Source organism: Cyprinodon tularosa, unplaced genomic scaffold (genome assembly GCF_016077235.1).
Source record: "Cyprinodon tularosa strain WSP-4 unplaced genomic scaffold, ASM1607723v1 ctg608, whole genome shotgun sequence".
NCBI classification, from domain to species: domain Eukaryota; kingdom Metazoa; phylum Chordata; class Actinopteri; order Cyprinodontiformes; family Cyprinodontidae; genus Cyprinodon; species Cyprinodon tularosa.
The window spans coordinates 125,465-147,760 of NW_024039350.1; the positions used below are offsets into that span (position 1 = coordinate 125,465).

The window sequence follows — 22,296 nt, forward strand, 5'->3', positions numbered from 1 at the left end:
AACCCCAGTCAGCCTCAGCAGGTGGCCGCTCACACTGAGCCTTGTTCTGCTGGAAGTTTGTGGAAGTTTTCCTCTCCACTGTCGCTACAAGCATGCTTGGTGCGAGCGATTGCCTTTGTGTCAATGAGTCGATGCAATCAGCTGGTTTTCCTTAGATAGAAAACTTTGAATGAATTTGACTGTATGGTCTGGTTGAATTTCCTCCTTGAAATGATGTGTTGTTAATTGTGTGTATAAATAAAATGACTTGAATGCTGCAAGAGTTTGTTTTTACCATATTTGTTATAATTGGTCCATGATCACAGTAGTAATTAGATGGAAGGAAGTTTGTTTTTCTGTGGAAACTATTTTTATTTTGTGTTTAAGTAGTTGTCTTAAACTTACTTTTTCCTGGACATACCTCAACAAAATAAATAAATAAGTAAATGTAACCAATTTTAAACTATAAATCCAAATACAATTTGAAAGTTGTAAAAAAAATATGAAAACTTCACATGTGCACAGAATTATTTTTAACAAGCTTCTCTGTTACTCTTAAATGACTGATCTAAAGTAAAAATTGCTACAGAGACATCCCAAGATCTATATTTAGATATATATTTTGTTTATTTATTTCTCTAGAATAAATTATTTCCAGTGGAAATTGTTTACCTGTTTCCATGCAATTTTATGATTTAATGAATGAAACCAAGACAGCTCTAATAAAATGTAGGTTATTGATGTTTTATTAGGTAGGGAATTTTATCTAAGAAAAAATTTATTGAAAATAGCTCCTAAAACCATCTACATACTTATTGTTACTTATTTCTTGTAATTTGGTGTTATTCCATTAAATAGCTACCACTGTTTTTACCCATCCATCCATCCATCCATCCATCCATCCATCCATCCATCCATCCATCCATCCATCCATCCATCCATCCATCCATCCATCCATCCATCCATCCATCCATCCATCCATAGTAGGCTGGTGCCTATTTTGTCCAGTTTGCCTCCCTGTCCTGTAGGTGGCGATAAAGCATTTTTAGTTACCTTGATTCGCTCAGGAAACCGGGAGTGGAGGCAGGGGCTTGTGGAGGTGACCGAATGGCAGACAGCAGAATATTTCTGTAAACATTTGAGTTTTTCCTACCAAACAGAAACAGTCAGTGATACGTGCGTTTCACCCTTCAGGGCTGCTAGCATCACCGTTACCATGGGCGCTAACCTGGTCAGGCGATACGTGACCCAAACGGACACCGAGCCGGACCCTGCCAAGAAGTTCGAGTTCGACCCTGATTTCGGCTTCGGGGAGAGGAAAGAGAGAGGTCGGGGTTGAATTTGATCTGGGCTGCAGCCGTTAAGCTGTTGTTTCAGTCTCAGGGCAATTTGACGTAATTTTGTGTGGGTTAGCTTTGGCTAATGTAGGCTCAGAGACCTGAACGAAGCTGGCCTGTGCTAAATGCTAAATGTTAGCATATGACCCAAACACCTGTATTTACCTATTTAATGGGAATATTCTCTGCTTTATAATAGTCCAGCATATATCCAGCTGGAAGTTACATTTAAAGAGCAGTAGGATACTTAAAAGCACAACAAATATTAAAATATAAAGTGTGAGTTAAGCTTACATTAAAATATCCATCATGTTATGATTATTATTTAGATTTTCTTTACAGTCATGTAGTTTAAGTTTGAGAAAATAAAAATTAAATATGTTTATAATAAAAAACATCGAAATGTATTCAGATTTTCAGATAAGTTTTACAGCAGTTATTAGACTTACACAAAATTAAGATTCCACAAAAATTATTTTTTGAAATCCCAAAAGTTTTTTTTTCTTTTTTTGTAATTTTTCAATTCTGGATTATGATTTGAAATGATAGAAAAATGTTTCCGCTCTACGTTGAAATTAAAACATTAAATCTAAACACAGTTTTTCAATTTATTTATATTTTAATAACAATACTTTAGTGTTTTTATCGCATTAATCAACGGATTAACTGCTGACAATTCATTATAATGAATATTTAGTCCATAAACAGATATTTGAAAATCAAGTTAAAGTTCTCATGATTAAGAAGAACCAGATAATTTAGACTTTAGAATTTTCTTTGACATTTTACAGCCATTGCTAAAAAAAAAATCTAAAAATTGACATTCTTAGCATTGGTATGTAAAGAGTTAACCTTACCCCAAACTTTAAAATCATACATTTAGACTTCATGTATAGTTCCTAAAAATTACTTTTTTAAAATGTCTGTCAAAACTACATTAATAAATTTTAGAAGCTTGAATTTGTCAACTAGATAATGAGGGAACCACCATTAGCTCAGTTTAACAGTATGGACGTTTATGAATCATTTTACTTTGTTGACTTGCTGGAAAGAATTTTTAAAGAAAATGCCACTACTTATATTATTTATAACACATAGGCAAGAATGTTACTTTTAATGGTTTGCTCATTAATTTATGTAGTAATTTATGATATTAAAATAAGGGGTAAAAACACAAAAGTAAAGATAAAGCACAGCTGTTCCTTAGGATAATTAATCTTAGTTTAATGAGTTACTCTGCTAAAACTGAGGCCATTATTTGGGATTAGGGCTGGGGAAGTGATTGCATTTGCAAGTGATAAGTGATTGCATTTGCAATATAATCGCAATTACTCACTTAAGCCTCATTACAATTAATAAGAGTAAGACACATTTCTCACTCCAGGCCTTTAGGTGGTGGTAATGAGCTTAAAGTGGGTTTTCTATAGAGAGAGTTGCAGCTGGCATGTAGATCCATGCATAATGTGGAAGCAAGTTTTCAATAAAAACTGGGGTGAAACATCTACAAGCTTTTGGTTAGTGCAAAGGAAACTGATATAAGATCGCATTAAAAAATATCAGAATTTGGATTTTTTTTTTTTTTTTTGGGATGGTGTGTTTTAGTATATTTGGAACCCAAAGCAAAAACAAGTTTAGCATTTTTAGTTCTTTTTTTTCTTCTATTTCTTAAATAATAATAATAATAAAAAACAAAAAAAAAGCATTTTTAGTTCTATAAATAGTTTATAAAAACTTACTTAAAAAAGTCTTTATATTGCTTTTATCATTTCAATAGAATTGTTTATCATAGATTTATGATATGTGACAAATAGATTTCTTTTCATAAAGTTGTTTTTATTGTTAAATACCAAAGTTTAAATATAATGTGTACATATCCTTAACTACAGTCCCTTTTGTTCATTTTTAAAGTAACAAAGCAAACATTTTTAGTAAGACCTTTGTTACATAAACTATTTTTTCAATTCTGACTTCAGTCTCAGATGAAGGCCTAAAGATCAATTCATATAAAAAAAAAATTCAAAAAAGATTCACTGTCCTTACAATCACCTGCTAAAAATTATTATTTTGTTAATCGATTAATCTGTCAATTATTTTTCTGATTAATCGGTTAATCATCGGATAGCAAAAAGTTCCTTAAAGACTTTTTAAAAAGAATTAAACCAGGCAAAACTAAAACTTTGCTTCTCTGGGATCTCTGGTCAGAGCATATTGACAGACAAAAAGGTTTTATTGCTCCAGTTAACTAATCTATTACTAAATTGATAATTATTTAAATTATTCATTAATCTGATTGTTTCAGTCCTACTTATTTTGTTGTTGAATATTGATATAGCTCTATTAAAGTGTGTCACAACTATAAAGTCAATTCAGTCAGGTAAAAAATGTAAAAAAAAAAAATGTTTTAATAACAGCAATTCAACTTGAGATGTGACCAGAGCGGTTCAATGGAAAAGAATCAATTCTATATATTGAAAATTGGTTCTGAATCGATTCTTGACATTTAAGTCAATATCCAGCCATAGTTTTGATGCTATGCTTATTTTTAATTTTATTTTTTTTACCACATCTACATAACTGTCAGTAGAATAGCTCATTTGTTTTGTTTCCAGAAGATACAGTTGTTACAGTAAAATGCATTGTAAAAGAGGAACTAGAGTCAATTAAATAGATACCTATAGCCTAGCATTTAGGTTATTCAATGAACCCAGGATGTTTTAATTGTAAATTTCATTATCCTCTAATAACATTGTGATGAAAACACATAAGTTTTAGGATTAGTTCTCTGTTGGTACCACATCATCATAAGTGGTTTTATTCATCTGCTAAATAAAATTGATCTTATCTATACAGTATTAAACTATTGAAAGTCTTTTACAATAACTGTTTTGCTATGTTGGTATTTAAATTGTCCAACAAGGTCAGCTTAAAGCCTCCCTGGAGGACTGAAAGTTCTGTGCCGTTTTCAGAGATGATTGCGTCCCAGGAACAGATGAACTTGGCCCAGCTGCCTGTTGGCCAGAGAGATTACTGTGCACACCATCTACTGAAGCTCATGAAGTGTAAGAGGGACAACTGGCCCAACTTCCTGGCCTGCAAACATGAGAGGCACGACTGGGACTACTGTGAGCACCAAGAGTAAGTGTTCAGCGGTAGACATTTTATGTGGAACGGATCGCTATGATGCTGTTTTAAACTGCGAGGCAAAAATTCAAGTCACACTAAATAATTAAGATCTCCCCTAAACTACTATAAACTGACCAGCCACCCTGTAACGGTCAATGTTAGGGGGATAGTTACCTCCATTTTATGACCAAACTCTACAATCCTTCCTCCCGTGCTATTCGGAAAGATATTCAGTTGTTGCAGGCCCCTTTTACCGTGGCTTCTTTTTGCTGTAATTTCTATTATGGTCTCTACATTTGTGCTTCCTTTCTCCAGTTATGTGATGCGTATGAAGGAGTACGAGAGGGAGAGGAGGCTCCAGCTGAGGAAGAAGAGGATTGAGGCCAAAGCAGAAGCTGCATGATCAGGAAACCATCTGGTTGTACTTCTTTGTATATACATCTGCTGTTGTCCACATTAAACAATATAGATCAAGCTCTATGTGCCCCATGGCTGTTTTTGTGTGTGTGAATATCTTAAAAGATTGGATCCACAGAATGAGATAAGTATATTCATATAGAACAGTATGAGATCAGACGGCTTGATTTGTTTTGATTTTTTTAATAAATTACCTCAGACAACAAAACATCATTCTGTCAGTTTCAGATTTAAGATTCTTCAGCAATTAAGGGTGAGTTTAAAGAGATTATTAATATCAGCAGATGAAGACAAAAACACCAGAGCTGCAATGAGAGGCAGTAAAAATTGAGCCTTTGCATAATTTACAGCAGATTTTAGTAGATACTTAGGGGGAGAAAAAGAAAACTAAAACCAATCAGAACTGTCTGCAATACAATAACTAAACTAGTGTTTTAGTTTTACTCAACACAGCAGGAAGTTAGAGCAGGGAGAGAAACAGGGAGAGGTCAAGCTTGGAATCTATCAGTCTAAATCCAGCAGTGGGTTTAGAGAAAAGATCAGCTGGAACTGGATCTACAAGATGAAGGGCAGGATGGGCGAGCGGAGAGGTGGGTAGTCTCTAAACTCCTTCAGATAGCTGCGGTGCTTCCCTTTGGCCCAGACCGTCATCTGGATGAAACCCACCATGGTGAAGAAGGCCACCGGCAGACACTGGGTCATCAGGGTGAAGCCGAGCCAGGAGCCCAGCTGCAGAGGGGCGAAAACTCGTCAGATACCAAATGCGTTCAGACCAACAGAAGTTAGCTTGTATTTTCCATGGTGAAAAAAATGTAATTATGTCTGGTAGATATGTCCAGTAAACCTGGGCATTAATTCAAGCTTTTACTTTGACATTTTACTTGAGATGAGATTAGATTATTCAGCAACATTTCTGGATAATTTTGTTTGTTAAAGTCAATAATTAAATGAAACATTTACCATTGGGCTGCTCTTCATTTCATTACACATTTCCAGGAATCTTCTGTCCACACATTTACTTTACAATTGTAAACTATCCAGAGCTATCAATTATATCTATTCAGTAACAATCTGGATTGGAGGTTGGGAGTAATAAAGGACAAATAATTTGTCTCTGTTTCTTATCTTTATGTTCTCATAACTGGCTCATTACTTCTAAATGATAACGTAAAAATACACAAGGAAAAAAAGCCTGGTGTTTGTGACAAAACCGTCAACAGCAACAAAGATGAATGAGCTAGGAAACAACAATGGAAAAGAACAAAACCACCATTCCTTATCTAGTTATTCCTTATCTACTGTATTTTCTTTAAGAACTTTAAGACTCAGTTAAAAAACAAAACAAAAATAAACATCTTACTCCTTGAATTAGTTTTATTTATATATATATATATATATATATATATATAAACTGCTTAGCATCCTTTTTGCCACCACACATGCTAAATTGGATGATAATGCAAAATGAGGGCATGTTTGGACTTAACTGACCACTAGATGGCGTCACAATATTTTAAATAATAAATTAAAAAATGAGCAGTTTGTTGATCTTGCAAAAACTAATCTACGGAGGCTTTTAGGCTCTATGGCTGCCCATGAGCTTTAGGATATTAACCATTAAACTTGAATCATCAAGCAGGTGAATGAAGAGACAATAAAACCTTACCTTACTAAATATTGCACCCTAGCAGTCCTTTAATATCGTCATATACTGATGACTTCTGTGATTTAATTTATTGAACATTTCTACTTATACTATAACCACATTTAGCAGACAGTATGGACTTACTGCAATACTCCATTGACTTTGATTTAAATGATTTAATGCCACATCCTAAAAAGACGATGTTACCTCATAGGTATAGTTGGGACAGGAGACTAGAAGGAAGATCCAGGTGAAGGGGTTCTTGGTTGGATAGGGAATCTTCCTGGTTTTGGAGCCTGTAAGTACAAGGAGAGGAAATTAATAGGACATTTATTTACTGATCCACTTCTTTTTGGGGTGGTTCAAAATTATGTCAGGTTTGCCTCTAAAAGCAAAAAAAAAAACTAGATTTTTTCCCCTAATTTTATTTATTTATTCTTTTTATTGTAGTCAGGTCTAACAGTCTATGAATATTATGTTGCTAATGAATGGCCCAATTATTACAGAATACTTGCTAACAAACTTGCTATAATAAAACAATTGAAAAGATAGGATCATAAAAAAAAACAATTAAGCTAAAGGATCATCATTAAAAAGTTTAAACCAGCTTCATGCTCACTTCTCAAATAAATAAATTTGGTACAAAAAGTATAAAAATTGTTAAACAAAAAACAGATGAACTGAAGATTTTACTATGTTGTTGATTAAATATGTATTTCCAGAGAGAAGTCAATGAGGTAGGATAACTGTATCTGGTTTTATAAATGTACGTCATAGAAATGTAAGCTTTGTATTTGCTCCAGTTGTCATCTAATACATACATGTGACCTCAGATGTTTCATCTCTCAGAGCAGGAGGTTTAAAGTTACACTAGTTACAACTTTGCAGCAATACAAATCCCAAATTTATGTGTAAATCTACACATACAGATATACGCCTTTGAAGCAGTTGTCCCCCCGCTTACCACTTAGGGGCACTCGTCAGTTTGTATTGTTGCAAAGTTGTAATTGTGAAAATGTTTCTCCAGTGAGAACACAAGTTTAGAAGTTATAAGAACACCTAGTGTCACATCTATGAATAAAATGACAAGACACAGGAAATACTTATATTTAATTTCATCATTATTGACTTTCAGGTATCTACGCCAATATTTTTATTGACTGCTGTCTGAAATGTGCTCAGTGTGAGTGACCAATGTGCTGACCTGGAGGGCGGAGGTTCCGCAGGGCGATATGGATGGAGAAGTTCCCGATTTGGCAGAACTGTGGTGGAGAGCATTTAGTTAGAGGCGAGTGGATGTAGAGGTAAAATAGCAGAGATATGCTATAAAGCAGAATGGGAAAAAAAAAACAAACAAACCATAGTATCACCTAAAATAGACCATCCCCTGTTCATCAATTGGCTATTAATTCTGGCCTGGTACTGCAATTTTTAAAAATCTTAATTGTGACCCTCCCCCGCACCAACCAAACATTTCCTTTGCACCAACTAGTATCCTCTTTCTAGTTGCTGGACTTTACTGTTACCTGGTAAAATGCTGTTTTTTAATGGTGTGCATTGATCTGTGCACTAGCTGCACCCTTTCTCTCCTCTTCCGTTTCACTGCAAACCCACTTTAAGCACTACTGCCCCCTAAAGGGCTGGAGTGAGAGTCAATCTCCTCTTCTTAAATGTAATATGATCAAAGACATAGGCTACATTCGCACTGCAGCCTGAAGTGACCCAAATCCTTTTTTTTTTTTGCCCATGTGTCCTGGGTCTGATCTTCTCATGACCGCCTGTGTCTGAACGAGCAGTTCGCATTCATCCGATCTGAACGTCATTAATACTCAACAAGGGTCACCATTCTGCGTCTTGCTTTTTAGGAGCGGGAAGAAAACAACAATCATGGCAAAGAGAGTTTTTAAGGTTGGGAAAGATCGCTAGATGGGCTCCAGCACTACTATCCATGTTTTCTTCCGTAAACACAGAGCATGCTTCGCTTGGTTGTGACGTCATTGTGTCCTCTGCTGCTAAAAAACTGCTAATAAAGGATAAAAAAAAAACTAAAAACAAATACAGGGATTGGTGGTTCATTTTATAGCCTGCAGGTATAACTCTGAAAATTCACACGTTTAATTTTGAGCTGAGGATTTTCATTTTCAGTCCAGCTAGTTAAAGCAAAAATAAATCTATAATATTTGTCATTGCTGTTAAATCTGGGTGAATGTAAACAACGGTTTAGAACTGTACAGACCAGAATAAGTAATTCTACAATGAGGAACAGTAGTTACCAGGAATATGATGAGCGCCAGCCTGATCTGCTGTTCTCCATAAACTGAAAGAGATTAAAAACATTAGAACCAATGAGTGGCCTGCATAAGTAAACAACATGTCTAAATACTCACTGGGTGGTGTATATAGTGGATGGTTGATGTAATAAGCCATCCATGCTGCAAAGCCCCAGTAGTAGGTGCAATTCTGAAACGGAGTGAGAATGTTTTTGCAATGGGAACATAAATGTGTAATAACATCCGGCCGGGTTTATAGAGTATCTCACCTTGAAGATGTTCCGTAACGGCATCGTCCCATGAGAGAAGCGATGGACAAACAGGGTCTCCAGGAGTCTCTTAACGTAATGGAAGGAGTGACACATACAGGCCAGACTGAAAGAGACACATGTTCAATTATTCCCTTCTCTCAAACAATTATCCCTGATTAGAACGCAGTGGGGAGATAATTTCCAGTTTGGCACTGAGATAATCTGGGTTTATTGAGTAAAATCAGAGCCATCTGTTAATGTACACTTCAGCTAAAACCTTCAGGTACTGATTAGTAGTGGGCGATATGGAGTTAAAAAGATTATTTTCCTTATTTTAAAATTTCATGATAAACGATGCAATAAATGCCTCATTTCTATTACAGATGTTCAGAAGAAAGCAGTCCGCCTGGGTAAACCGAAATCTAAATATTAAAATGTTTCAATGAATGTTAGGAAACTAGCAAAGACGTGTGTAGTGAAGGGTTTAGGTCTTGAATGAAAAGCTGATCTTATCAGTCTGCATCGGGTTGCACTTTTACTGCTACCAAAGCTTGGTGTCTGGCCATTTGGACTCACTCCCCGGGTTTTTATAAAAATGCTACACAAGTTTTCTATTAAAACTCCTCCCTTCATGCCTCTTAATTCAAAGGTTTCCTTCTAAATTACTGTCTCAAATAGACATTACTACAGCAGCTTTTTAAAAGTTTTATAAAAAGCTTATTGGTCCCCTTAGTTCTCAGCAAAGACTGCAATGTGACACCCCCAAGTGGCAGCAGTAAGTACTACATCTAGAAGCAAAGGGTAATATTTCTGATTCAATCAGGCTGGTGAAGGAATACTGGAGACACTCACTGTACAACCCAGTGTTTACTGGTGGTGAAGTCATATTTAGGAGCGTAGATGAAAGGAACTCTGAAGTAGAACAGCAGATAGATGACCAGAGGGCCAGTGTATTCTGTCAGAAAAACCTGAAAAACACAGAAGGACCACACAGGTTTGTCTATGGAAACTTTTTTTTCTCTACAGGAAAGGTGATTTATTCTCTCAAGCGTTCATCTTCTCCTATGTAGATCATACATTTAAAAAAATCCCTACAAACTCACAGAATTCATAGTTTATGGTTTCATTGCAAACAGAAATCAATACACCAAGGGACCGACTCCTTTAGAGGACTACTTAACCAATTCCTACACTGAAAATCCCGGTTAGTGCTCCAAAACAGCAGATTATGGTGAATTCTGGCTCTGTGTGATCACGGGAAGCAGATGAAGTTGGAATCCAAGGACTAATCATGTTTAGCAGCTGGCAGGAAATACAAATCTATTGGACTGTTCAGTTCCAGCATCAGTATCTTATGAATACCACAGCCTGACATTACAGCAAAACTAGGCCTGATTTTTATTGTTGACCTTAATTTCAGATGCAACCTAAAAGCTTTCAAAATGTTTTAAGGATAAATTTTAAACATTATATGATTCAGATGGATATCAAATAAAAATGAAATAAAGCTATAAATTAAATATAAAGTGTTTTTTAACCAGTCAGTCAAATCAAACAGATTAGGCACCAGCCATCAGAGCTAATGTTAGACACGCACACACTGATGGTGGTGGTAAGCTACATTGAAGCGAGGCTGCTGTACACTGGCGCTAAAAGGCCCTCTGACCATCATCAGCTGGCAAGGTGAGTGAGGTGTATTGCCAAAGGGTACAAAAACACTGAAAGCTGGAGCTCGAACAGACAACCCTTCAATTGCTGTGCAAACTCCTGCATCTTACATCACTGTCGCCAAAAAAAAAAAAAAAAATTGAAAGGTTAGTCGGTTTAAACCCAAGCCCAGTAAGACATCTCACCCATATTGCCTACTGTTGGTGGTCAGGTGGCCAGTGGAACCTGTGTGCTGCAGCCTTGCTAGAGTCCTGCACATGTCTAATTTTTCATAACTGGACCCGTCCACACCAGTAGAGTACAGAACAAAGAACCGACCCGTTACCCGCAACTATCCCCATTTAAAACCTGAGACTGCACGGACCCATAAATAATAAAGTGCGACCCGACCCATGATCAAAAGTGTACACGCAGCCGTTTATAATAATAAAGGCAAGAACATTGCCTCACGCTGACCTCAGTGCACGCTGCACCCACAGATTAACAGCTGTAAACTGGCCAAAGGTTTGCCTCTTTGCTTAAAAAAATGCTATCTGGACATTCTTGAATCAATTTATATTTTAAGATGTAGAGTCAATGTAGTGAAGGATGCTTTGGCTTGACAAGATACTATATAAATTCTCTCCACTTATTATTTAAAGAATAATAAATCTATTTTGTTTACATCCCCACATGTAGGGGTGTAAAAACAAACAATGATGTCCAGTCTTTGCAATGTATTGTTTTAGTTGGGTTTTATGTATCTGCAATAAATTTTTTTCTTTGAAAATAGAAATAAATTATTACCACTCATGTTCACTTAAACATCCTTGAAGTAGATCCATATAAAGTTCACACAGACTTTTCAGTCAGAAACATTTCCTGCACAGTAGGAACTCGGTGTTAATAACCCTGTTGGATCCCACTTGCTCAGTCATGTTTTCAAGCTGATTGTTGTTTGGACTTACTGTGACCCAGCTGATCTGAGCTCCCAGATCTCTGAAGTAGAAGGTTGCCGTGGTTCCCACAGGAAGATGCTGCAGAACGTCCTCATCCTTCAGAGACTTCCCCTCTAGAACACAGCCATTACTGAACACTTAGATTTACTCAGAGGAAAACCTGCACAAGCTCAGCTGTAATTGGATCAAATGGAAAGACATACTGGGGTCGAGGCGAATAGACTGTCTGGCTGGGTACCACTGAGGGTCTGAAACAGAGAGATAAATAGCTCTGACTCATATAAAGGCAGAAAATAAAGCGTCAAACATATGAGACGCAGTAAAAACAGTACTTACGGCTCTTGTGGAACATAGACTTGATCTCCCCAATGGTGGCATTTGGCTCAACCTGCAAATACCATGGCAGTAAATAAACAAGGGGACACCCACTCATACACAAAGGAGCAGATCATAATCCTGTTTCCAATTATGATGGGGGTTAGTGGTAAATTTAGCTCTGACTGCTTAAACACCTCTTGGATGTGGGCTATCTAACAGCTGTTTCAGAAACAGCAGTTGGCTTGAATATATCAACACAAACAAAAACAAAAAGACACGGGGAGTAAACAAAGGCAATAAGTGCTGCTGTGTTCAGGAAAGCTGCACAAGAGTGAGTGTTTAGCATCGACTAAAGCGGTCATCTTTGCTGTAAGCAAAGTAGTTTAGGTCTTTTTTTAGGGTTTGGTTAATCCTGCAAACCTCAATGATGCAGCACCTTAATAGAACCCCCCCCCATAAACATTTCAACCATCCCCTAAAACTTCTGTCTGTGACCTGTCCAGGACCTCCAAGTATTTTCAGCAGGATGACGTCGCTGCAGTTGGAGCTCAGAAACCACCAGTAGGGTTCCACTGCCGGTCTGGAGCCGATGACCAACTTAGATCCTGCTGTGTTATGACTGCCAAAGCTGGGGGCTGGCTAGAGACAATGCTAACTTTTAAACATATTTTACCAACTTTTCTAAATGATAACATTTGATATATTCCTTTTTTTTAAATTTACAATCATGTTAACATAAACACATTTTCATATTCCTTGTTTCTGTAAAATGTACTAATAAAATGTATTTTTTTTATTCATCACTCATCTCTTTTGACCCCAAGACATATATTCCCATATTGAGAGAAAAAGATTATATATACCGTATATATATATATATATATATATATATATATATATATATATATATATATATATAATTACAAAAGTCTAAGAGCTGATTTACCTCAACCTCCGTATTGAACATTTGCAAAAAAAGGGAATTGTTCTTCTGACTTTACATTCTGATAGATGAGTTCGACCAGCGAAATCTCTCAACTGGGCTCAGTCTGATGTCTAGATTCTGGTCATAGAGAGTGAGCACTTAGATTGCATCAGAGGCGGATCTTGGATTGGATCTGATTGTGTTGATTGTGGATGAATCATGAGAGGCATTTAAATATTTAACCAAGATCACTTTAGCTATATTGGTCAAATTTGTCTTCTGCTTAAAAATCATCCATGGAAAGCATTCTCACTATGATAAGCATGATTATCTTAATACTAACAGATCACTTTATGTCATCGACCAATTAACTCAACATTGTTGAGATTTTTCTGTTTATTAATGTGTTGCAACAGATATTAAACTGTTACAATGGGCACAGCTGTGCATGGTGGTATTTGCACAGCTGTAATTATTAACATGCCAGTGAAAAATCCTCGTGATGCCCTTTACGTTAAAGTAAATTATGTAATCATCGTTGACTGTACTAGAATAGTTGGTTAAAGTGAATCTATATCCACAGCAATGTTCTCACAAAACGTCTGAAGATAGATTTTTAAATTGACTTGATAACGCTGCTCTGTGGTGGTCTGACTGAAAACTCTGTCATTTTAGCTCTAACCTAGTAAACGGGTCCTGCAGGGACCTTTCTGTCTACATCCAAATCTGAATCGGTCGCATCTTTGACTCTCTGGAGGTGATAAGACTGTGACCGTTATCACCATAGAAACTCTGCTAACTCGACAACCGGGTTTAATCTGTTCAGGATAGCGCCTTACACTTTGTATCCTGAGGAGCAGCCTTTAATAAGCAGGGTTTACTTTGGCCGATGGCACTAGGAGTGTGGCTAATGAAACTCTATACACATACTATCAACACACTAAATCTCCCTGAGCACCAGCGGTGACAAAAATTAATCCATCTGACACATACACAACTAACTTTGGGCCAGGCACTGAAGAGTGTAAATAAACCTATAAAAGCTACTGCTCTCCAATTAAAATGGAATAATGTAAATGTGTTATCCTTTCATCCATCAGCAGACATCTCACAAAGCTAGAGGAGATGGAAGACTTTATACCTATTTAAAGTGATTTAAAGGAGTCCAATCAGAACATGATGACTTGATGAGATGACTGCAGTCTGGTGTGCTATTGCTTGGTTGGAAAGAAAACCTGCAGCCACACGGCCCTTTCTGGAACCTCTTTGACACCCCTGCTTTAACCAAAGGAGGAGAGAGCAAGCTTGTCACCCCCGATAGGGAGCCTATGACATTACTACGACAAACTGTGATGCAACACGTAGTCAAACCACCACAGCCTGTGAACATTTTCATGCAAGTTGAAGTCTTGGAGTAAACCTGATCCTGTCATTTCGAGATAGATTTCATGAATCTAAAGCATTTCGGTCCTCAAAATTTAAAATTTTTGTCAAAGCCGATACTGGTTGTAATAAAGGTTTGAGTGGCACTAGGAAGCATCAAGTTCCCTGTGCCCAGGTAAAACAAAAAAAGGGGGGGAGGGGGGCTAGGATCAGTTTTATTTTACTGAAGAAAATAAAAACAACTTAAAGGGATTATTTATAAAAAAGAAAAACTAATAGAGTACTGCTTATAGTATCAAAGGTTTATCAAAGGCCAGTTGCTTTGGAACCGAGTGGGTTCCTGTATTTTCAGAGCTAGTTATGAGTTGTTTTGCTAATGTATTATAGTCATTTGTGAACATAATTTTTCAGGCTTAATTGTGTTTGTGTTCTGGAACATCTAAAATTTTTTCTGCAAAATAAATGAATAAAGGAGGCAATAACCGAGAATTTGAAAGAGGCAAGAAACCTTGCACTGGAAAAACAATCTAGTAAAAATTTCATAAATTAAGAGTTTTTACACTTAATTGGAATAGGTTAATAAGAGGATCTGCCAATGTTATGAGTATTTTTACTCTTAAAATGAGATATTTAGATAAAACGCACTTGGAATATGACAATGTAATTGTGTTTACTTATTTACTTATTTGCAAAATGTCTATTTTACCTCCTCAATTCAAGAACAAATGCAGTTATTTTAAGAAAAAATTACTTGATTTTTTCCAGTGTGGACTGAAACGTAAAGAGAAAGAGAAAATCACGATAAATGCATATTTCATTCATTTAGCTTATAGCTCTATAAAGTTTAAACACATAGATTATTATTTTGAGTGAATTTGCACATATCTTATAGAAAAAAACTCAATGTCTTTTCAGAGCTTTTTACATCTTAGGATGGAATTTTATGTCTATTTTTATTTGTGAAACAATTTAGGCTCAGCAGGAATTGAGGGTTAGAAAGAAATTAGAACATAATCCTTACATATTCCCCAAAGCTAAGACCATTTAATTAAATGATTTGATGCAAATTATTGGTACCAGGAAGCTTTTTCCTTATCACGATCAAAATATTTTATACCGAGAGGCTTAAAAGTTTAATCAAATCCAGTCAAACAACCTTCAAAAGTTACAACTTTTATCGCAGGCATAGATGGAGAGACGCTGAGTTTGGAGGTAGAGAACAAACCAATTCTGTATGATTATTCCTATTACAAAGACCCACAAAAAAATAATGTTTGGGCAGAAACGTGCGTGATTGATGCTGATAGTGAGATTTAATTATGTCATATTAAATTAAGCGTTCATTACTGCATGTTTTTCTCCCATGAATTGAATAATAATATAGCGCACGCTCGCCTCGAGCTCAAAGGAAGTCGGAGCGGAGCAAGATGGGAGGAACCTTGGAGGATGTAGGCTTTGCTTTGCACAGGTGGTCTGGAACGGAGCAGGGCGGTTATGGAGGATGTGGAATTTGGGGGTAAGTCATCCCACATGGAGTAGTTTCTTGTGATTGGCTTATACAAGGGAGCTTTGTGATTGGAGGCAAGCCATTCTCTGTTTAAAAAAATGCATTTGTGCATCGAGCAAGGTCAGGGGAGTCACAAAAATCCACACACAAATGCAGTGAATTTAAGGCGACTGGTACTTCTTCATTTAATTCATAGTTGTTTATGGACCAGAAATATTTTGTTGAATCTTGTTCTGTGTGTGTGTGTGGATCTTGTCCTGTGCATGTATGAATCATATTTGTGTATTTGTAAAAATTGAGACCGATCCAAAGGGCTTTGTCTGGTCCATTCTAACCTGAATATTCTTTGATCTAAACCTTAAGATTGCTGGCTGTATCACAGAGATGTTGGAAGGTAAACCTCCACCCCAGTCTAAACTCTGATAGGTTTACAGACTTCTTTGAAGATTTCTTCCCCATTTTAAATCCATTCATCTTTGAATCAACTATTTCTTTCTTCCTACTTAAAAAAAAAGCATTATCCTGACAGCATGGTGCCTCCACTAAAGGTGGACAGGATTTTCCACATGTGCATCAAGTTTTTGCATGTATGCAAGACAACTTTATGTTATCCTTCACTAAATCATTTGAATATATTAAACCTAAAGTTGTGTAAATAGTGTGGAGAATCAGCTAATGAAACTGAATATCTAATTTATCATAATAAATACTCTTTATGACTATTCTAAATAAAATTAAGCAGCAGTCGATGCAAAACCACAAACCTAAATATACATAAACAGGAGTTCCATCTAAATATGACAATTAACAGCAAAATGAAAAGTCTACATTATGAAATCTTCACTCTGTCTCTTTGAACGTCATCAGGAGAACTAAGCCAGGTCTGCAGCAGCGTCGCATGAACGAAAGGCACTCCAGAGGTCGTCCCTTTTACACTCAGGGATAAATGCCCACTGACTGACAGTGACCACAGCTTCATCAGCCCTGCCATGTTCTAGAAAACACCCATCTTCCACACAGAGAGCCTTTATAGTAATAGATGAGCTCATAGGTGCATGCGCTGCAGTGAGCATATGGATCGTTAGACAATTAAGGGTGTTAAAAGTTTGAGGTGACTTGAAGTGTAATTTCAAGATGAAATCAAATGCACCAAATCAGAGTTAGAAGAGAAACTTCTTACCTTGTCCAGGAAGCAGAGCTTGTCCTTGGTCTTGGCGTCCAGTATCTCCACCTCAAAAAAAACAACAGCCTTTTTAGTTTTTTTAGCAGGTTTACGTTTTGCAGGGGCTTGACCTGTTGGCACAACAGCTGCTGCCACTGCGGCGTTATTCGTCTTTTTCCCACTGGCCTCTAACGCCAAGGCATCCATGTCTCCTTTGCTCCTCCTGCTCACAGTGAATCCCCCCTTGTTCCACTCAGTTCTGCAGCGACCTCTCCAGAACCACGCAGAGAGACGGAGAAGAGCGAGGTGACGCTCAGCTGTGGAAATAAATCTGTCGCTTGCCTCCTCCTCCTCGACCCCACCCTCTTCATTCAGTTCTCTCTGCCCACCTCTCACTTCTGCTCTGCTGCTTAATTTAACAGCCGCCCAACGCCTTGCAGAACAAACATACTCCACAACAGTTGCAAGAAAAGTATGCCAAGCATCTCCAACGCTGAACTGAAGAGAATAAACCTATTCCCAAATAATTGTGTCTGGAAATGAAACTTCCCTAAAAACAGACCACTTTGACCCCTGACACCTCAACCTCCAGCTCAGAGAGAGGAAAGCAGAGAGTTATAACGACAAGCGGCACTTTCCTTAACCAGCCTGCGCCCGTCTTCTTCTCCACAGCTAAATATAAACATCTCATAGCAGCTCTGTCCATGAAGCCTTTTCCCATCTGACCCCACACAGATCTGTGCAGTGATGTCATGCTTGACTTTCACCACAATATGTCGGCTTTAATCGGAGACCGCTCACGTACCACAGGTCTGTCACAGAAGGCCAAAACACTTCATGGGTTAGTGAGCTGGACTTTAAAACTCAACCAAACCTTTAAATCCAACACTCACAAAGAATAAAATGTAACCTTTACCACCAAGAAGCACTGAAAAAAAAAATATATCTTAATTTTCTGTAGTTTATAGGAAAAAACAAAACAAAAAAAACCCCCTCCTAAAATAACGCTTTTTCTCGGTTTTAAGAATTGCAGCATGCTTTTAACTACTCAATTTTGAATTTTGAATGTTTCAGACGGATTACCTAAAGAAGCTTAGGTATTTTTTTAACATCCACGTTAGAGAGGGACATTTTTCTTAAGGTTTAGGACTTATAAATTGTTTTGCTGTGTTACAGCCAATGAAAACATGGAGTCATCAATATCTAAACAATAGTTTCCTTTTTTTTTTATCTGAATTTTTAGACATGTTTTTTTAAATCAAGAAATTTATTTTATTAATGTATAAATTAAAGTTAGCCCCACATAAAGCGGGCAGGATACATTACACCACAGCTGTGACTTCAGGGAAACAACCCCATTCCATTCTTCAGGCCAGCTCCGCTGTACCACCCCTACCCCTGCCTGCCAGATAAAACCGTCCACACGACAGTTAGAGGCTGTAATTCACTCTGTGGCGAGGACGAAGCAAGAAGGACTGTTTTAATCACTACGGTGAGCGGACCACAACTTTTCAGCTACCAGATTTACAGCTTTCCTGCTCTGATGTGTGCGTTGGGTTAGAGGTAAAACTTGATGTTTTTTTTTTCAAACTGATGAAGTGTAAAGATAATGTGCTGAATACAAACATAGACAAACTGAATATATTGGTGAGGAAGGGCGCTGCAGCGCTGCATTTCTCTTTGCTCTCTGATATAATTTATATCGAGCTGATTTTTGGAGTAATAACATAAGCAAACAGATACTTGAATGGAGTTCAAAGCAATCTCAACTTTAATTAATTCTTCTCATTTGATGAATTAATATATAAAAATATAATTCAAACAGACATGTTTTACATCCTGAATGATAATGTCTTTATTTAAATGATCAAATAGAGAAAAAAAACGAACCGCTTTGCCTGGTGATCAATTCCTCCATCTTGAAAATTCCATAATCAAATCAGCAATCAGACTAATTATGCTCTTTAAATCTTTCCTAATTCCCTTTTACTGTGTTGCAGGGGAAAATTAACCTGCAGGACAAGGACGCGACCATCAGATAACGCAGCCTTCTTCCAGACCAGCGTGGGGGTGTGCAGCAAACTGTGATGCAACAAGTAGTCAAACCACTGCAGCCTGAGAACATTTTCATGCAAGGTGAAGTCTTGGAGTCAACCTGATCCTGTCATTTAGAGACAGATTTCTTGAATCTAAAGCACTTCGGTCCTCAAAATTTTATGATCAAAATGTCTCCTCTGCAGTTAAAAAAAAAATGTCCCACCCACTAACAGGTGGACAAATCAGTGGTGTTCACTTTCCCCTTTATAATCCCATAACTCAGTGCTTGATGGGTGCCTGTGCAATTAATATGGATAACATAAAGCTGTGGAGCATATCTTGTTATACTTATATTTTACTGCAACAGTCAATATTCAAAGAATGAAATATACTGCTTACCAGAGGTGTGAAAAGTAAAAACATTTGTTACTTAAGTAGAAGTATAGATACTACCGTTTAAAAACACTATAGTAAAGGTTGAGGTATCAAGTTGACTTCTTTACTCACGTAAAAGTGAAAAGTATGTGCTCCAAAAACAACTTAAAAGTATAAAGTAACCTTTAAAAAAACAGCCAGATGCCACTATATGAATTGAAAAATTCTTTGATATAGAGCCAAGGATGAGGGAGGTCTTATTGGTCTCTATCTCCTGGTACGCTCTCGCCTGTGTCCAACCTTTCAGACATTTCAACATCTTTTTCTGAATCAGACATTGTAGCATGGCATAGACAATTCACGTTTGTAGTTTGAAGAACACCTGCTTGCTTCTGATGATTTCCTTTAGCTAACCATTGAGTGTTTGCATTATATGACTGGTTAGGGTTAATATATATATATATATATATATATATATATATATATATTAAACCGAAGCCAAGAGTAACGAGTAACGTTTGTTTTACAAATGTAAGGAATAGGAAGTACAGATACTTGTGTGAAAATGTAATGAGTAGAAGAAAAATAAGTAATGGAGTAAAGTATAGATACCTAAAAAGTGTACTTAAGTACAGTAACGAAGTATTTGTAATTTGTTACTTGACACCTCTGCTGCTTACATATAGGAGTAAACAGTGTTATCACCACATATGACCACTGTTTTTTCTTACAGGTGCCAGAAATCCTTATTTGCCCTGTGAAGGAAAATGGGAGCAGACCCGCCAGTGGTTGAGTCAGTTTCTGCCAGACTACTTCAGATCCTGTCTGGTGGGTTTAGGGTGTTGGTGTAACTGTGAACTGATGTAAATCTGTACGCCCTCAAAAGTTTATCTGCTCCTTATCACACAGTTATTGTCATTTTAGTGATGAAATAAGTCTGATCTACATTTTAATCCGGCTGAATGTGTGTGTTTTTTTGTTTGTTTTTTAGGAACACCACCAATCCATAGGTTCACCTGACATCTCAAGCTCGTTTGACTGAATAGGTTTGTGACATTAAACCATGTGGATTCGTTTAAAAAAAGAGCTGAGCACGCGATCATGACATTTCACCTGCATACTTGGATAAGCTTGAGCAAGATAAGGAGAGCCATGGATCATTCCAGCCAGAGATGGCGATGCTGTCGAGCATGTTTCCTGCAGCACGAGTTCCTCTAATAAGCTCAATTAAAATACAGATATTAAATTAAAGGTCCGCTGTGTTTTTGGGACGATTTGTGCTGTGAAATTCACCAAAACAGGCCAAAATTTGTTCAGATATCAGTCCATTATATGGTGCTAACCGGGCTAAGCTGTTCACTGCTAAAAATCTAATTTCTGAACCCAATTAATAGGACCTATAAACACAGAGACATCCCAAACACACCGACAAGGTTTAATTTATTGAATTTAACCCAAAAGAGGTCTGGTTTAACAATGTATGAACACCACTCACCTCGTAGTGCTTCATCTTGGCAGTTGGTACCTCTTCCTTATTAAACCCGGATGAATGACGGGTCATCGACCAATCAGCGTATCGACATTAGGCGGATGAAGACATGGTGGGTGGGAACCTAACGTTCATACCAGCCAATCAAGTCCAGTAGAAGTCAGGCGACCACGCCCACGTCACTGAATGTAGCCAATGAAATTTTCGCAAAAGATAAAAGATGGATAATAGGATTTACTTTGGCACTGTAGTTTACAATAAGACATATGTATAGTGCTTCGTATGTATACATTTCAAAATGGTCAATTTCATTCTTGAAATATTGCTTATTACTGACCAGTTAATTGCCTGTTCTTATTGGCTCAATTTTCTGGTTGATTTATTAATAAAACAGAATTATTTTTATTTATTAATAAAACTCCCCTTTGAGAGGGGCTTTGCTGGAATAGTGGTTATAGCAGTGTGAGTTAAATGCAGAGGTACATTTCTCCAGTGTGAGATCAATAAAGTTAAATTATTATTATTATTATTATTATAGAGAATAAAGCAGTTCCCTAAATATTGGTTGAAGTGAACCTTCAGGAAATATCCTGGGATGGTTCTCTGAAGCATCATAGCAACACCTTGTGATTTACATATAATGTTTTACTTAAAAATCAATTTGCGTAAATATTTGACATTTTAGGGATTTCTTTTAAATGATTTTCCAGTCATTTAAAACAAAATGCCTGGAAATGAGTGAGTCTGATGCAGTTTCCTAGAGATTACTCTCGCATACATAACAGGCCCTTAATCTGAAAAGTGTCTATACTGTCGTTTACCTTTTGTTGAGATGCTAAAACAGTGCTTTGAGTGCCTATATGTTATTTTACTAATAAATAAGTAAAGAATTACACAGACTACACAGTAGTTGGCATGTGTTATTGCACAGTGAGAGAAAAGAACATTACCTATTATCTAATATTCTTCTCTCTGGCTGTGCAATAACACATGCCAACTACTGTGAGTCTGTGTAATTATATACTTATTTATAAGGTCAGTACATTTCTGCAGTGCAGGTGCAATAATCCAAGTCAACTCCTCTGTAGTCTTTCCTTAGCTCTCTACTGTGCAGATATTTTAATATCTAAAGGAAACAAATTACAGGACATCGCAACTTTTTAAAAATCTTTTGTACTATATACACACTCTTTTTAAATTGTCTGTTGTATTTTTATCTTTAATGGCATCTTGTTTAACTCTTTGTATTCTATATAAGCGACTGGAACCAGAGATTTTCATCCATCCATCCATTTTCCTTCATGCTTATCCCAATTGGGGTCATGAGGGGTGCTGATTCCTCAAGCTGTCTACAGGCAAGGGGCGGGGTACACCCTGGACAGGTCGCCAGTCTATTGCAACCAAAGATTACCCTGAAGGAGTAATCCCAAGGGACAAATAAAGTTGAGTCTAAGTTTTCAATGTTTAAACAA

General features: G+C 36.9%; 2 protein-coding genes and 1 long non-coding RNA gene across 6 annotated transcripts; 2 read left to right on the forward strand and 1 right to left on the reverse strand.

Moving 5' to 3' along the window:
* Positions 1-922: 922 nt before the first annotated feature.
* ndufb7 (NADH:ubiquinone oxidoreductase subunit B7) lies at positions 923-4,920 on the forward strand. Of its 2 annotated transcripts, XM_038307355.1 has the most exons (4): positions 923-1,078; positions 1,174-1,307; positions 4,283-4,451; positions 4,755-4,920. In XM_038307355.1, the coding sequence occupies exons 2-4, from the start codon at positions 1,196-1,198 to the stop codon at positions 4,840-4,842; spliced, it is 369 nt and encodes a 122-aa protein (XP_038163283.1). In that variant the 5' UTR covers positions 923-1,078; positions 1,174-1,195; the 3' UTR covers positions 4,843-4,920. The 2 variants fall into 2 exon arrangements, with proteins under 2 accessions (XP_038163283.1, XP_038163282.1); XM_038307354.1 differs by having other exon boundaries at positions 1,046-1,307.
* Positions 4,921-5,361: 441 nt separating this feature from the next.
* tecrb (trans-2,3-enoyl-CoA reductase b) lies at positions 5,362-20,936 on the reverse strand. Of its 2 annotated transcripts, XM_038307353.1 has the most exons (12): positions 20,831-20,936; positions 16,942-16,992; positions 11,965-12,016; positions 11,832-11,876; positions 11,638-11,741; positions 9,875-9,990; positions 9,041-9,146; positions 8,889-8,961; positions 8,775-8,818; positions 7,706-7,763; positions 6,709-6,797; positions 5,362-5,585 (listed from the first exon to the last, which is right to left on the reverse strand). In XM_038307353.1, exons 1-12 carry the CDS (start codon positions 20,894-20,896, stop codon positions 5,412-5,414), a joined length of 978 nt encoding a protein of 325 aa, XP_038163281.1. In that variant the 5' UTR covers positions 20,897-20,936; the 3' UTR covers positions 5,362-5,411. The 2 variants fall into 2 exon arrangements, with proteins under 2 accessions (XP_038163281.1, XP_038163280.1); XM_038307352.1 differs by lacking the exon at positions 20,831-20,936 and having other exon boundaries at positions 16,942-17,232.
* Positions 18,326-22,141, forward strand: LOC119798028. 2 transcript variants are annotated; one of them, XR_005282653.1, is made up of 5 exons: positions 18,326-18,486; positions 18,924-19,059; positions 20,069-20,163; positions 20,327-20,381; positions 22,083-22,141. It is a non-coding gene; the product is annotated as an uncharacterized LOC119798028 (long non-coding RNA). The 2 variants fall into 2 exon arrangements; XR_005282652.1 differs by lacking the exon at positions 22,083-22,141 and having other exon boundaries at positions 18,330-18,486; positions 20,327-20,586.
* The last annotated feature ends 155 nt before the right edge of the window (positions 22,142-22,296 follow it).